The sequence below is a fragment of the Scomber scombrus genome, chromosome 22 (genome assembly GCF_963691925.1).
Source record: "Scomber scombrus chromosome 22, fScoSco1.1, whole genome shotgun sequence".
Lineage (NCBI taxonomy): Eukaryota > Metazoa > Chordata > Actinopteri > Scombriformes > Scombridae > Scomber > Scomber scombrus.
Genome location: NC_084991.1, coordinates 15,035,236 through 15,053,096, shown reverse-complemented (window position 1 = coordinate 15,053,096; position 17,861 = coordinate 15,035,236). Strand labels below are relative to the sequence as shown.

Sequence of the window (17,861 nt, the reverse complement as noted above, 5' to 3'; positions counted from 1 at the left end):
ACAACAGTGTCACGCAATGTCCTTTTTCAGGAAGAATACAACCACTCATTGTCCTTTTTTTCAAGAATTGAGCGTTTGTTTGTTTATTCCACTTACCCTTTTGTCTCTTTAAGCTCCTTTGTCAGACTGTTTGATTGTCTAATTCCAAAAATAATCTCAGGCAATCAAGCTGAATAAAATCAATGCGTTATTCAACCGTGAGAATTTAGTGGTTTCACGTTGTTCATGGCTGGCTCACTCTGAGTTAATAGTTAATTGTGAATGATTAATTTCTGCAAGGTTCATTATACATAAACGATTCACCTCCAGGAAATGCCATTAGATTTTGTGTGGATTTCTCTTATTTCTTTTTTTCCCTTTTTTTTAGAGGGCATGTACAAGGAGATATAAAATTAGACAGGCATATTGCTTTATCAGGTTGCATGTGTTTCTTATGTTGGGAAAGCAATAAAAATCCAATCTAGATTGACGCTTTTACAATTGTCCTCTACAGCTCCTCTGTGTGTACATTGAATTATTCCAAAGAGCAGCTCTTTGAAGTTGTGATGGTTTTACAACCTGCCAGTTTCCCTTCAGAGAATAAAAGGATGAGTGGCCCTCAAATACTGTAATATGCATGCCTTTGAGGTTCTCACATAGGTTCTGCAGGTATTATGGGACTGTCTGACAGCCACTGTTCGATTGTCAGCTGAGGCGGGGCGTGTCCTTGCTATTATTTTGACACAGATCAAAGGCAACTGCATACTTCCTGGAGAGTCGTCATTGACAGAAGCATGCTTGCTGCTGTTGTAACATTTGTCACCCACCATCAACTCGCCGGTATGTCGCCACGACGAAGAGGAGATGCTCGCTCAGCACGGATAACCTTCTTGAATATTTAAAGCTGAGGAAACGAGCCTGCTGGCCGAGGTGAAACTCATGTGCAGAGGCTGATCCTGAAGGTCTCCGTGGCTCCTTGTTGTCGGAACAAGAGTCTCAGTGACCGATCCGTCTTTATCAGCAAGATGTAGGCCAATAATCCAGCTGGCACTGGACTGCTCTTGGTTGCCGTTGTGTGGCTTTGATATGATGAGGTCCCTTCTTTTTGTAGTCCACATCTTAAGATAGTTTGTCAGTCTGTAAAAAAGAAATATGAAACCTGCTCCTCTTTGCTTTAAGAAGATAAAAAAACACATAGAAATGTCAGTATATGCATTTCAGTGTCCTGTTTCTTTATTTTAATTTATTGTGAGCTAGCTGTTCCTGCTTGTTGTGATCTATCAGCTGTATACTACTATTATTTTCCATACGTTCACCAAATGGGTGGTTTAAATGTTGTTTTAGAGGCTGTTCTATGTAGATTGATTTTAAAATCTTTGCAAATGACGGAATATTTACATTTATGGGGGATATATTTGAAAGGAAATACTCACATTGACCCAGCCTTCAAATACATCCCTCCAATCCCTGTTACCTGCAGTAGAGCATGGTACATAGAACAAATAGTACAGGAAAAAATAGAGGAATCCAAAAATGGAAAGAAAAAAAAAAAGTATTTCACAGCTGCTACACTAGTCATCTTCCCTGATTTACTGTAGCCTAACTCTGATTTCAACAGAATACAGTGTAATTGCAAGGCTTTATGTTTTCATTTATCTCATTTGAATGTATAAATGTGATTAGAACCACATTAGTCCGCTTTAGTGCAGCGTCGACATTTAGTTAACTGTGAGAAAAGCAGCATTGATAGCAGTAGGGATCATCTTATCATTTATTTACAAGCTCCCTCTGTCCATGTCCTCTCTTTGGTCTCACATTGTAAATATAACGCTGATTATCAAATATTTAAGCCCTACAGCGGAACTTCTCTTGAACTCAGATGTAATAATTGAGAAAGCACAAATATCACAATCACAATTCTGTTTGTGGCTCGTTGCTTATCTTCTGGTAATTTCCGGGAATGTTTTTCAGTGGAGCAAATTAGAGTCACGATGCATTCACAAGCAGCTCCTTTTACTGTTTGAAAGCATCTTGCCATGAATGTTATGTCATAATTTGTCTAATTTATTCTTGGGAAGAGTGTTTAGAGATTATACAGTGAAGTCTGATTTACTTATTTCAGATTTGCCTATTTTCAGAAATTTGAAGCTGCTGTTGGTTTCATATTGCATTTCTTATCTCAGCTGGGCTGCAGGAGATGAAGGTAGCACCATCATCACATGCATGGCAGGTTTTTTTTTAGCTGCTGTCTGTGTTTCATTTAGTGAATCAGCACGCCATCACTCACACCAACATTTCTCAGTCTCTCCTGAGAGTGATGTGCAATTGCCGGCTTTTGTTTTTAGCCTGGAAGCATGACTCTCCTGCAGAAGCACACCTCCTATTTAAAAAAAAAGAAAAAAAGAAAAGAAGACAAGAGCTGCTGTTGTAATTTTTTGGCCGACAGTCGGCCCACTCAGGGATGAAGCCTTGTCCACCATTTCATTTAGAGTTCACCTTCCAGACAGACTCACACACACACACACATACACACACACACACACACACACACACACACACACACACACACACACACACACACACACACACACACACACACACACACATAGACATAGACACACACTACCTGACATATTGCAGTGCTAGGCAGTTTGCCCAGGTAATGAGAAATGGAAAAGAGGAGGTGGGGGGATAGTTGTCCAGCAGGTCATGGGTAAAATAGTGCTAGAGAGAGGCTTGCTGCAAAACCTCAGTTCATCCAAGTGGGATTTTATACTTCCCAGCTGTTTGAATGGACTATAAAGTACAGCAGTAACACTTCATCAAACTGGTCACTGATGAAACGACCTTGTATAACATTTTCGATGAAAACACAGACAGAGCGATAAAGAGCTCGATATTCAGCCAACTATCCAGGTGCTCGTTTCATCCTTATTTAACAGTCGACACAACAATCAAAACCTAATTATTAGAAACCACAGATCTGCTATTGTTAGGAAACGCTGCTGCTGTTCACAGCTGGGCATCAGTTGGCAGCATCCAGGACTGTCAGCATTAATGTCATGTTTTATCCTGAGGGAGATTTTCAAATGTCCCCAGGTTCCTAACGGTGCACTGCATGTCTGACTCTGTGAGTGTGTACATAGTATATCACTCTCTACCTCTGCTTGGCTTGCAGAGGTAAATGTCCACTTGTCCACCTGATGTGCTGAAGATACTCTGTCACGCAAACCCAGCATGTGCACCCTCACCTTTTTTATTTATGTGCTAGTACTTTTCTCTCTGTCTCTCTGCTCACTGAATCATATTTCCACCACAGCGCATTTGGCCATTTGCTTCTCTCTGTTTCCGGCCCTACCATCCCATTTTCAGATTATTTATGAGAGCTGTGCCTCGGAGGCAGTGTTTCCTGGGAATAAAAAAATCACCAGGTTGTGTTTTCCTCGAGCGATAGAGCAAAATAAATATAATTGAATGGAAATAAAAACCTCCATTTTCTGCATTTTCAATGCTGTGAATAATTCAGTGTGGTCAGAATAGAAGCAACTCTGGTTGAGTATGAGGTTTATGTTACACCTTGTATGTTTTTTGTTGTTGTGATACGGGTTGTTGAGTACATGTTGGCGTCACCAGTTACTTGCAGATATAGTATGTCAGAGTAATACATATGCAAACAAGCACAGTGTGATAGGTTGTTGTAATGTTTTTTAGGAAAATGAAAGAAAAGGACTCTTGGTTTTTATAAAAATGAATCTGAAAGTGGAAAACCAGCAACCTCTCGTTCAAAACAACACAATTTGTTGTCTTTATAGTACAATAATGTGAATGGATTTTTTTTTAAAAGGAGATAAAACATACATGAGAAAAACAAACAGAGTGGCTGGTAGGCAGACTTTTGATTTTATTTTGTTTTTTCACTTTAGAGAGGAGCCAGGCAGGCAGTTCCCCCTGCTTCCAGTCTTTATACAAGGCTAAACTGATCTCCAGATAAAAATCTAAATATCAAACTATTGCATGAAATAGAAACACTTTTCTGTACATTTCCCTTCTTTTTTGACTTAATCAGACAGTCTTTTTTGACATGCAAGCTGCTGTTATAGCACTAGCATTATTTGGTGGATTTTGGGGAAATCCTGACAGTGTGGCATTTGGGAAGAGGCAGTCTTAAAAGCATCTCTTCGCCTCTGAGGTCACAGCCTTTTCTTCAGATTTGTCATATGAGAAATGATTGCTGTAACACGGCTGGTTTAAAGAGGAAGCTTCAGAGAGAGCGTAGCCTATACTGCTGTCACATCCTGAAGAAGTTGAAGCTTGTTAACACTGTTGGGGCCCATGCAGGGGATTGTTGGGTCTCACTAGCATTAAAGCAAACGGTGCAATTTGCAGAAGGGCTGTTTTTCTTAAGAGGAGGTGATTAGCTGCATTCCTCTGGGAGAGAGATTTTTGAGCTCTAAGCTTCTTTTTTTGTGCCTGACCTAAGGCACACACCAAGTTTGTAAAAATGCAGTGAGGCAAAGAAGTATTGTATTCTTTAATGACAGAGGTGCTTCATTTACATAATATTCCCATGATAATTTAGGATAGAATGAAAGTGTAATGATCACTGTGGGGAATTTGGATGATATTAGCAGCAAAATAATAGTAGGTTTCAGGAAATGTAATTTTAATGTTGGCATAGTAACCTCATTACAATATAAATATAGCAATATCCACGTAATCTTGCATTGGTAATAATTTAAATATAATCTAATGTAAAACAAAGGCTAATAAAATATTGTGTACAGTCTTACATATGTAAGCTTTTCTCTGTCTTTATTCAGTTGTGTCAGCCAATTGTAGGTCAGCTCCTGATCGAGATGACTTGGTTACCACGCCAACACTCTTTTCCACTATCTTTTGTTGCCATGGTACCAGATGGGTCATCAACAGTTGACCTGGCCCTCCTTTGTAGTTAATCCAGGTGTTAACTCTACAGGCACATCTGTCCTGACAGTTTAACCTTTGCTTTCTTGACTTCTGTGCACCAATTACAATCAGGTTGTTATTGGTGTTATCTCTCAGAGATGTTGGGACCAAACACCAATGTTTGGTTTTGTCTGTGTGGTCTCAAGTGACAGCTTTACCCAGTTAATTAAAATATTTAACACATCTCTCCCCCAGTGTTTTTCACCAACGTTTTCCATCACCTTGATCCAGACTTTATGCTACCTTAGATAGGAAGTTAGTAGAAAAATATTGTCAGGTTGCCTTACAGAACTGAATAACATCACAAGGACAAACAACAGTTGATTAACACTTCAAATTATATTTTGACAGTGTGTGAAAAAATTGGAAATTATATTGTGATAATGGAGCACATTGAAAGGTCCTTGTCGGCTAAATACAGCCCTTAAACTGCAGTATAGTTAAATCAACATCTGTGCAATCTTCACTCTTTGCATGGCTGTGTGGATTTATTTGTGTATCTAATAAAGCACGAGCACTTCAAAGTGTTAATTAGTTATGAGATAATTCAGTTATGATCATGCAGGCAACGTAATTGGCAGGAAACATTAAGAGCCATTATGGCTGCTCTGAGTTTCCATATTTTTAGAACCTTTATTCTCACCCTTCTGCCACTCCAGGAGTTGTAACAAGACACTGCAGCGATCCACTTTGAAATGAATTGGACTGAAAGATGTTGCACGATCCCAAAGCCTCTTATCTTGAACATTGAGAATAGATGAGGCTGTCCCACTATTACTTACAGGAGTTCAGGTCCAGCACAGATCTGACAAGAATGGCTGAAGCCTGCAACTTCACACTATTCATCCCCTATTGTAATAGACTGGTGAGGCCATCTTACTTCACATAGCTGCCCTGCTTGTTGTAAATGACTTAAAATGTAGTCTCATTGATCCCAGAAGTAAATCCACTTGATTTTTTTTCGATGCCTTCACTCATAACACAGTGATAGTTAGCAGTATGGTGTCTTTGTGCAGAGGATTTGTTGCTCTATAAGGTCTATATGGATTTGTTTCGCAACTGTAGCTACGAGACACAGTATTGTCAGACTCCCTGGAGTTTGTCTGTAACACTGTGTTATTGTCCATGTCTCCTGAAGGACAGATGGTTTACAGATTCTGAATTATAATGTCAGACGGCCAGATGACTAGCTGTCTATAGCTGACAGCTTTTTAAGATTTTTTCATGTGAAGCAGACAGTTTCAGGTTAATTTGACAATAGTTATATTAATAAAGCAACACTTATATGGCTGTAATAAATAATTATTTTCATTATTGAACAGTCTTTTTTTTAATTTGGCTTTTTTTTCTCCTGATAAATTACTTACATTAATAAATTATTGAAATTGTTGGCAATAAATGAATCTTCTTCTTGCTTCAGTTCTAAATAATAACAGTAATCAGTTGAATCTGTGGTATTAATTGATTTTATTATTTTAGTTTATTTAAAAATTTCATCATGGTCTCTCATGTTTTAGCCCTCAAGCATTCTTCTGCACTGACAAAAATCAATATACACTGCAACCCATAGCTGCTGAGATTGAGGCTATTGTATGTATCAATTCCTGGAATACTCTGCATCCTGCAAACAAATACACACATTTCCCTTCTTTTGACTCTGTAATCGAACGCAGAGCATGCTGGTTATTGCGTCACATCAACCCATTCGACATTCAAATGTAACACGACCCCTCCTGTCTCCCAGGAGTCACATCGGAGACAGTCCTGTCTTTGTAACTTCCTGACGTGACCCACTCCAGAGACATGCCTGTTCAGACTTGGCTTAATTTAGACTGGGGTGACAGGGACAAAAGGTTTGAAGTCTGACAGGCGGCCTCTCCTGCTCTGATGGTTGTTTATTGGAAACATTACAGTACAGCATAAAACAGAGAATACCAGAGTGAAACAAGAGTGCTAGAAGACTGTTTTTTGTGGTTTGGGAGAGAACAGCAGGGTGATCAGGCTGTAATTGCTGTATAAATGTAGTTCAGGCGTACTTAAATTCTTTTGTTGGTATCCATCTACAGGAAAAATAGATTGAGACAGAGAGCATAGCTGTTGGTTTGGCAGAGGAGACAAGCTGGCAGGCTGGAGCTGTATGTTTTGGACTTGATTGACATATTAACCAGAAGTTTGCATTCCTTTGTTTGTAGGTATTTTACTCATTGAGACAGACCTCCCTTCATAACAGAGACAACAGCCCTTTAGTATATGCACTTTGTGACCTCTAAACTACATTATACTAGTACTACTTTTATACTAGTAATCATGCTAAATAGAGCTGAGCTGCTCTGGAAACAGGTCCTCTTTTCTTCCTCCTCTTTCTTTCCTTTCTGCTCCTCCTACTCATTCTCCTTCATTCCCTTCACATCCTCCCAAAGTATGTCTAAAACTGCAATCTGCCATTGTGATGCAGCCCCCTACCTGCCTCTCTCCATCACAGACGGCAGCCACACAGTCTGTCCTCTCAGCTGTTGTTCATAGTGTCACGCTCGGTTTATAGTAGGACTCCACAGCTAGTAAAAAAGCACAGTCCTCTCATCCCTCCCATGTGCTGTCACTCAGTAGGTGTAAACCCACTACGCCTGGCACTACGCCCACACCACTGTATAGAGCCAATCCTCTTTTATCCACAGATTAACATTAGTGGATCCAATCCCCCACCGCCACCACCCCCCTATTGTCCCATGGATTGAACCATTTCACCCAGATGTAGTGGCAAGCTTGAACTATTCTCAGTACAGTATCAAATTAGCATAGAAGTAGAAGTATTTTTTATTTTTTTTAACATTTTTAAATATGTGCCAGAAGGGAAAACTACACCAGTGTCTGTCACTAAGAGAGTGCAATATTTTCTGGAATCAGTTTTGACCTGGACTTGTCTCAAAGGTTAATGATTCTCTCTTTGATATATTTTCATTGTTCATTTCCTACAGTCAGCTACCCTCTAACCACTCTTGTTTCATTATATGTTATTGCATCACTGCACCTTACAACATTGAGGGCTGTTGCAGGGTATTGTGTGATGCTGACCCAGCCGTTCTCCTTTTCTTATTGTCCTTGCTCAGGAGTTTGCTGCGCTGACCAAGGAGCTGAACGCCTGCAGGGAGCAGCTGCTGGAGAAGGAGGAGGAGATCTCTGAGCTCAAAGCCGAGAGGAACAACACCAGGGTAAGGGCAACACACATACACACACACACAGACACACACACACACACACCTCAAAGCATCTACTAGTTTATACTCTCTTGTCACCTTGATTGATTAGAATCTGCATCTAGTTGCAATTTAAGGAGCCCTCGTCTTGTCACTGATTCAACTGACAAGTCTCTAAGTAATTCAGTTGCTTTTTGGCATAAAGAGACAAACATAAGCCAAACTATATCTTTGACATTTCCAATCAAACATATTCAGATTCTCTAAAGATTCAAAATTTGTCTCAAATGTTCAAGTCAGCTGCAAAAATTCAAAGCTTACTACTGCACCTTGGAATAGACAGTGTCCCGAGAAAGCTTAAGCTATCTGGTGGGTATGGTTTTTTAGGGCTCTGGAAGCACTGGAGCAACCATGCGCACTCTCTGTTTCCAATGCCCAGACATACCTCATTAGCTCGCCACATTTTGCCCGAGCACTTTTCCACTTACTTTACTTGGATGGCTGCTCAACAGTAAAACTAAGTCCAAATGGCACTGATGCCCCGCAGTGTCCAGTTCAAAGTATTTGAAAAAAATAAAATAAACAGCCAAAAACATTAGCGGATCAGCTCAATTTTGCAGAGCTGAAGTCCTGTATCTTCAATAAAAAAACATTTCCTTTTTAAAGCACTAGGCATGTTCTGCTGTTGACAGATAAGACTCTGTTTTCCATCCCAGTGCTGATTAAGTGTGGATTTACAGTCTTGCACTATCTTTCTCTGGGTGGAGGCAGAAGACTGTAGCACAACAACGACTGAGAAAGAAGAAAAAAGAAAAAAGAGGGAGGTGAGGTACAAGAAGCAGCGACAGCCAAAAGTCATTTTCGCTCTTTCACTTTATTATCACCTCAAACCCTCCAATGGGCAATTACCAACCAAAGTTTAATTAAGCTTGGTTCAGTCGCCGGTAGGCTTTTACAGGGCATAATTAAATCTTCAAAGACATGTGCAGGCAGCTAGTGGACTGAGGAGCTGACAACAGATGTGGTGACAGTAGAAGGCATCCAAACCAATTGACATGCATGTAAATTCATAGACTCAGTAGTGGTGCAGAGACAAGACAAGACAGAAAAAGGGAATGCAACAGATAGGAGATGAAAAATATGCACTGAACAGGAGGAGACTGTGGCTGTTGCCTGCTGTTATTCTGGAGGCATTACATAACGCAGAAGTCAGAGTTAACATGCACTTCCTGATTGATTCAATAGTGGGCATTTTGTTGAGTGTGCAGGAGTATGTCTGCAGACATGATGGCTACTGATGGATCTTTCAGAGACAGACAACAGACAAGATGACACTCAGTCTATTTTAACTACTGTGGAGGTCTGCTGCACAGGGTCTTTTTCAACTCATCACCCACTCCTGCAGAGATTTTGATCACTCCTGCCAGCTAAAATGTTTTCTATTGAAAATGTGTTTGCCCCATCCTACAGAGAACAGTGGACTTTGCTTGAGGCAGTGGTAACACAGAAAGGGGATATAAATATAATTGATTGTGTCTCTGTTTCTTTTAAAGTTAGAGTAATAAAAAACAGATGCAACAGATTTTATGTTATTAATCAGATTTAGGGTAGGGATGGCAATTTTGCCTCACTTTTGCTACTTTATTTGGAACCTTATATGGATGCATAACGTTTTCTGGAAGATGATGGATTTACAGAACATGCCTGGTTAAGCTCAGTAAAAGCTTTTCTGAAATTGTATCCAATGATGATGATGCTGACCACTTGCTCCAACCAACATTCAAATAGATATATCCTGCACACCCAACGTGTACCCCCTTTAGAGCCCTCCACTTTCACATTAGACTACTTAGCATCCTTGTTCAGACTTCAGAGACTTTGGCTGTACTGTATAATACAATGCTTGTATTCAGTTTGATGCTTGTTAGATCTCATCATTGAAGATGCTGCTGATGTTAATACAGATGAGTTCAGCACATCCTGTAATAATGATGTAACCATGGAAAAATTCACTGTTAATATTAACTGAGCTTTACAAGGCTGTTACTGAGTGTAACTACTTCACTGCATGTATTGATGCTGTACCTACAGGGTGTTTCAACAGTGTTTCAAATCATGTTCTGAAGACTATAAATACATCTCTTCAAAACAGCTGTTGTAAAACTATTACTAAAGAAACCCAACTTAGATGGTAATGCACTGACCAGTTATAGGCTGATATCCAACCCCCCACTCATTAATAAGATAGTTTCAGTGCAAATAAATTCCTTCCTTAAAGAAAACAATATACTATAATAATATAATGTCTTTAGAACAAACCACAGCACTAAAACTGCTCTTACCTAAACAATCAGCGACCTCAGACTAAACTCTGATGAAAATAAGGTGTCAATTCTTCAAAAAAGTTTGACCTTAGCACAGCATTTGATGACTGTCAGTCTTTGAGATCACATTCTGAGAAACTTATATTTCAAAAGGTTGCCTTGGTTCATTATTATTTTCACTATACATGCTGGCATTTGGTGACTGAGAAATAAAGCTGAAGTATGACCATATATATAAATCAAAAAGATGTTGAAAAACCAATTCATGGTTTTATTTCAAGTTGACTCCATTACTGTAACATACTTTTAACTGGCCTCAAGAAAAACGCACTGAGAGACTTCAGCTCATTCACAACTCTGCATCTTGGCTATTAACCAGAACAAAGAAGAGAGAACACAAGTTCAGTTTTAGCTACTCTGCACTGACTTCCCGTAACATTTATACAAACTCTAAATGGGTTAGGATTGCAGTCATTATTGATTAGAGAAAACATCTAAGCTAGTTATACACAGCTAAGTAGTGCTTTTTCTATCTTCTTCTACCACTGGCAAACCAAGATCAAGAGGATGTGTTCAGTAGTAGAGTCTACTGACAGCGACAACTATTTTAATAATAGATTAATCATTCCTAAAGAAAGAAAAACTCATTCCAGCCTCTACATGTGATTTTTTTCTGGTTTCTTTTGTTTCTTTTTCTTTGAATAACTAAATAATATCATGCTTAGTGTGTAGTTCGTAGTAAGAATCTTTGTAGAGCTTTGTTCAGAATGCAAGCAGTGCAATATGTTAAATCCAGCTGCAGATTGTTGGGCAGGCTAGGGGGATGTTTAAACTAGTGAAACTAAGGTATGCCAGAGATGAAGCCAGAGAAGGTTGCAGGGATCAATTTCATCTACAGTAGACTCAATAGTCTCCAAATCTGGCACTACACGCTCAAACCAGATCATTATTTTTGGGTTATAATATTATATCCTCGGACGATTCCCAGGAGGGGATGAAGTGTTGAGATCAGCATGACCATGAAACAACCACTGTGTCTCCATGGTTCCATTCAGAAAGAAAAGTGAAAGGAAAGGAACTTTTACACTGATATTGCAGCTAAAACTGGGCGAGAAGCAGCAATGAGTAATCTTTTATCTCTGCAGTTATCTGGATATATCTTCCGTCCAGTCACATTCTGGTTGTTTTCTCCCATTTGTGGATGTTCTATAACCTAAATTTCTAGAAGTCAACCTCAGCGCTCTGCATCTCTTCTCTGTACTTGTGAAGCTTTCTCCTGGCAGTTGACTTAGCATGCTACCTAGCAACCTAGCATCAATGTAACTAGTCTCCTTGTGCACTGTCCAAGGATAACAGTCCCTTTTTGAGTAGATTTTAATTATTCTTTTTACATTATCTATAAATTTAAACTGATAAAGTATTACTTATGCAGTGCATTTCCCTAAAAAATAAATGTAATTACTGTAAATGACTATTCCATATCCGATCAAGTACAAATAACTTGAGTTGCAAACCCTTTTCTCACATTATCCTGACTGAATAATCCTGCTGTACAGATCATTTCTGCTCTAAAACTTCATGATGATGATGTTGGTAGTAACAGCGATCTCTACTATGTGTCTCTTTAGCTACTGCTGGAACATCTGGAGTGCCTGGTGTCCAGACATGAGCGGTCACTTCGTATGACAGTGGTCAAGCGACAGGCTCAGTCTCCCTCAGGAGTCTCCAGCGAAGTTGAGGTCCTCAAAGCACTCAAGTCCTTGTTCGAACACCACAAAGCCCTCGATGAGAAGGTAAGCCCGCCTCCATTAGCACATCATTTTCTTCTAAAGCTGCCAAGAATGAAAGTCTGTTTTGATGTAACACTTAAAATTATTTACCCGTGTCCACATTAGCATTGAAACATGTTTTTCTTGCTGTAATCATTCACACTATTCATGCTGGCCATTAAAATATCTCTTCCAAATGTACCTGTAATGTAATTGATGGGGAGCAAAATCTACAGTGATCCTTCTGTGCAAAAATATGTATCTGAAGTAAATGTGAAACTTCAGCCACCCAAGTTAGTGGATATCTTTCAACTTACTACTTGATTGAGTGTTCAGTTCAATTTATTACCAGAAGGGGCATCATATAATTATTGAGACAGACACATTATATATCTGTTCAGTACCAGTCTAAATAATGTACATTTTATATCAGTATATTATTATATTGATGGCTTGAACAGCTAACACCAGTTGATGCAAACAATGCTGCTGCAGTGCCATCTGGATTACTGATTTAACCTATAAATGTCCCAACTAGTGTTTCTCTTACCTCCTCACAGCCCGCTGATTTATGACCTTAGCCCCCTATATGTTATCACCCACGCCCCTTTCATCCATTCATCCTCTCCTCTAAAAGCTATTATTTAAAAAGCATTTCCAAGAGCATGCTGTTCAAGGGAATACAAGCTGTCTTGGGGGCCCCCACCCTTTATCTGACCCCGGCTTCTTAATCCAGGATCAACATCCTCTGAAATGTGACATCCTGTTGCTCCACAACAGTGGTGCTGCATGGTCACCATGCGGCACAAGTAATTGCTCCATCATATTCACGACAAACCTAGAAGAGGACATTCTGAGTTTCTCTGAGATCACAGAGAAAGAGAGAAGCGTAGGAAGGGAATTTTCCTCCCAGCAACCAGAGCTTTAAAAGCAATAAAAGCATCATAATGCCACTTTGAAAGTGTTGTTGTGAGACTAAGGGAGGAAAAGAGGACAGCTCTTTGTGCTGCAGCAGGAAAGCATCTTTTTGCCATGTTAACCCCTGATAGCCTGGACTTGAATCTATAAGTAAGTAAGGAAAAAGAGTAGGCATACTTTTTTACAATGCCCTTTGAATCAAACCTTCACATGTTAATAAGGTGGTTCATCAGAGAGCAGGTCCACAGATGTTAAGGCAGGTCGTGATATGTGTTTGGTTGTTTTGGTTTTCAGGTAAGAGAGAGACTACGGGTGTCACTGGAAAGGGTGTCTGCCTTGGAGGAGGAGCTGACAGCAGCCAATCAGGAGGTAAGCGATGACAGTCAATATATCTTAAAGTATTTAATTCTCCTTTATGTCATGATTTGTTTCATATTTTCAAGGTGTTTTTTGTTGGGTTTGTTTTGATGAAACTTTTTGGATTATCATAATGAAATTGGATCATCAAAGTAAAACAGAATTGCAGAAATATTCACGAGATAAGTAATGATTAGTAAAAGCAAATGCAATTGTGTAAATAATTATGGGGACCAAACTACCACAAATACCAATCAAACAGTTTATCAGTGTAATGTTCTGGTAGGCTCACAGGAAATGTAACCTCTTTAGGCAGAATGCAAGACTAGGAATGGCAGGTTTGAAAGAGAGTTTTATTGTACACAGGCAGGATGTTAGAAGCTGAGCGGTAGAGCAGAGGCTGGTAGACGACGGTGGTGGTGAAGCCATAAGCTGAGTGGAATGATCGAGGAGTGGGAGAGGCTCCATGAACCTGAGGCACAGGAGAGCAGATGTATAGCTGGGTATATATACACAGCAGGTCTTGATTATTGGATATGAAGCAGCTGAGCTGGATTGGAGGCCATGCCCTGATAGACCACACACACACCTACACACACACAAACCGCACAGAACAGATAAACTGGAGAACACAGGAACACAAGGGAGAGAAGAACACAGGGTGCAAGATTAGAGGGAGGGGCACAGCCACAGCCATGACAAATTCATACACTGAGGCACTTTTAAAGAACTTCACATATAAGACATTCATTTAAATGAAGTAAACACAGAAGAGAAGCTACAGTATAATTTGGACACACACTGTTTTAAAGTGCTTCACACAAAAGCAACAACACAATTTGCTTCCCATTCTTGTGATTGTTTGTCCAAACTTTTGACTGGTTCTGTACATCTAATACATACTGGGATGTGTTCTGAATTATGTATCAACTCATATACAACTAGAACACCTCTGCAGGCTTCATTTCCCTCATCTTTCCAGGGAGTAGCACAATGTAACCCTGTCCACATGAGTGGCTGAAGCATAGCACTGACAGAAGTTTGGACCATTCATGCTATGGTGGCCTAACTCCTTCTCAACCTTCTGGCTCAGGCCAACAGCAGTACCAGAGCAGCTGGTCTTGTTCCAGCTGAGAAAAACCCTCAGGCTGGTACTTCACAGCCTGTCAGACATGCCAGTCTGACACTTGGGCCTAGAATAAAAGTTGGTAAGGAAAGGAGGGCAGGGGGAGTAAAAGCAGAGGGGGAAAAAGATTGGGAGGTGTGCGGAGTAGACAGCCAGAGAGCGCGATCAGACTGGAGAAAAGATAGGAGGGAATGTAAAAAGAGCAAAGAGAGGAAGAAGACAGAAATAGAGATGGCAGGTGGGAAGCAGAGGCAGGTTGTGTGTGATGGTGTGTGTGTTAATGAGAGTGCAAAGGTGCAGTTGGTCAAAGAGCATCTGACAAGGTGTGGAGACAAGACGATGAACAGCGAGTGAGGCTTAACAGACAAACTGTAATGATGTGTTTGGATGGTAAGTACAAGCTCGGGCAGCTTGTGGTCTGAATCCAAGAATAGGTGAGGTAGGATCTGGGTGGGGAGAATAAAAAAGAAAGGGTGAACAGTTAAAAAAGTAATGGGACAGGTTGCTGGTTCCCAAAGCTGTTTACCGAAGCTGGTTCCCAAAGCTGTTTCTCATTTTTCTTTTACTGCTTTTGAAAACCATCAGACAAAGTCTGCTTTTAACTGAACTGTAAAGTCCATGACAGATATCTCTGTAGAGTACGTAGTACTTTGAAGAATTTTCTCACATCACACAGCCAAGGTTAGAAATACCGTAAAATACATCTGCGAGGCCGTCCCTCGTAAATGGTTAACACTACAGTTGTCAGTGTTGTAGACTGATGAGTGATCGGACCTTGTGGCTTTGGGAGAGGCAGTTAAACTGGCTTTGCCGAACAGAAATGTCCACACTTCAGAGGCTCTAGGGAGGCGGGCAGAGTCGGGCGCCAGCAAACCAGTAATTGATTTGGGATGGAAGTCTGGTATGAGTCCCTTCTCCCTGCGGGGTTTTGGACAACACACCCATGCCTGATGAAATCAGTGGCCTTTGACCTCATGCAGTCACAGGCCTTTAATTGGCCAAACACTGATTATTGTTGGTGACACCAATTTACTGTTATGGAACCTACTGCACTGTAAAACAGACTATACTGGAATCTGTCTTTGGATAAATCATTTTATTGTTTACAGATAAAAAAATCTCCAGATACTCAATTAAATAATAAATTTAATTTTTTTTAACCAAACTAGCAGCAAAATGACTTTCATGATCCCCAGAGGATCAAGTATGCAGACTTTGGTGATTCGCTGACTTTTGCTCCTTTGCCACCATGAGGTTAATATTTGTGGTTTGGAGTGAAATCTTTTGACAAATATTGGATGAATTACTAAGAAATTTTGGAACAGACGATTTTTGGTACGATCACTAACTTTTTATCTAGTGAAACAATCAGGTCACAAGATAAATTTGTCCATAACTTTGGTTAAATACCTGCAAAAATATTTATATTCATCAGCCTCAGTACTTTGTGAGTAGTGCTACATGTCAAAAAATAGCATGCCAACATGCTAAATAAGATGATGAACATGATAAACACTGTACCTGCTAAACATTTGCATCTTAGCATTGTCATTGTGCTCATGTAAGCATGCTGACACTAGCAGCATCAGTGAGTGTTGTCTTAAATCTACTAAAAATAAATTCTAGATTCTAGACATTTCTCAACAGCTTGATATTTGTTGCTCACTCTACTGTGAGATAATGTACTCTACTCACTTTCAACACTCAGTAGTAGATAAAAGGTAAGATGGAGATCTACCTTGGGACCAGACGGGTCTAAGTAAGATTGAAGACATTGTCAGAGGAAACATGTTCCTGTTTCATCGTGTCTATTCTAATCTTGTGCTCTCTCATCTTTGATACAGAAATCCCAAGGTACCACTATCAATTTAAAATACACAAAGTTGATGATTTTTTTTGGGAATTATGTGTGTATACATGTATATGTGTTGCATATTTGTTTGTGTGTACATTTTCTCCTAAGCTTGTGATTGATTGTAATTTAAGCGCATTGCAGCAGACACTTCAATGCCCCTGGCTCTCACCTTGACAACATCAATCTTTTATACTCTTAAGAACCCCCCCCACACACACACACACACACACACGCCCCTAACCCTCCCCTCACTCCTCCTCACAACTGTCCAATCTCTCCTTCATCACATAAACTCAAGCAGTCCTCTCAATCCAACATAGAAGTGTGTCCAAAGAAAGATAAGGAAATCATGAGCCTACACAGTAAAACGCCCGTCTTGTGCCTCTTATCCATCTTCCCCTCTTTCCTTTAGATGTCTGCCTTTGATGAGAGGTAGATAGACAACATCAAACAGAAATAATAGGATACGTGTTCATTTTGCATCTGGCAAACTTCTTGTTTCACTAATTTCAGCGTTGGAGATGCATCTGTAGCGCTCCATTCATCATTTGTTGTGCCTTTATGTCAGGGGTTGTGTTAGTGTTTGATCTCTGAGCTGGAGAAATTACAGACAATCTGAGAATAATGGTAGCGAAACATACGGAGGCATAATTATGCTCTCGTTAAAAATAATGAAGAGATGCAAGCTTTTGTTGGTGAAGTCTCAGGCTGCAGAGTTAAGTTTAATGTAAAGTAAACCCATCCATTGCGAATGGGAGATAATCATCTGTTAATGCCCCCACTTTTAAGAAATCCTGCCATCAAATGTGACTCTTGCTTTGATGTCAGTGACAGCAGGTTGAAATTTAAGCTAAATAGTGTCAATAGCAGCCAAAGTCACTTTTAAATATTGTTTTTTTTATCGACAGTCATGTCATTGATTGTCCTCAGGCTTCCTGTGCTGTGGAATTCACAGCAAATATCTGTTGCTGGAAGAAATGCAATAGTCCTCCAGCTCCTTTTAAAACAAGCTGTATGAATACTGAGTATATATTATGATGCACTGAATGATAAGATATCTAGGTTGCTTTGCAGTATGAAATTAACTAAAAGAGACCAACTGCGAAAGAGGAAAAACATGCAGATTTAAGAGTCCTTGGTGACTCAGAGATTAAAGCATTTCCAAAGCTTCATAGAGTAGAACCAGCATGTTGCATCTTTAATCACAGCATCATGCTAAGAGCACTCCACATGTAATGCTTTTTGTAGATGTTTAATCGCTAGACCCTTAAATAAGAGTTTTTGAGGTGAAACATCCTGGCATATTTCAGTGGGATATCTTTTGTGATATAATATGTTCTTTTTTTTGGATGGCTTCCAAAAGGAAATTCCAGT

At 39.8% G+C, this 17,861-nt stretch overlaps 1 protein-coding gene across 4 annotated transcripts in view; it reads left to right on the top strand.

The window, feature by feature from the left end:
• Positions 1-17,861, top strand: part of ppfia2 (PTPRF interacting protein alpha 2) — a 140,510-nt gene that overhangs the window by 90,521 nt on the left and 32,128 nt on the right. For 3 of the 4 annotated variants that reach the window (XM_062443392.1, XM_062443393.1, XM_062443394.1), the window contains 3 exons: positions 8,052-8,153; positions 12,091-12,255; positions 13,444-13,518. In XM_062443392.1, the coding sequence (XP_062299376.1) occupies positions 8,052-8,153; positions 12,091-12,255; positions 13,444-13,518 (342 nt within the window). The remainder of the gene's footprint in view (positions 1-8,051; positions 8,154-12,090; positions 12,256-13,443; positions 13,519-17,861) is intronic. The other variant, XM_062443396.1, reaches the window with a different exon arrangement.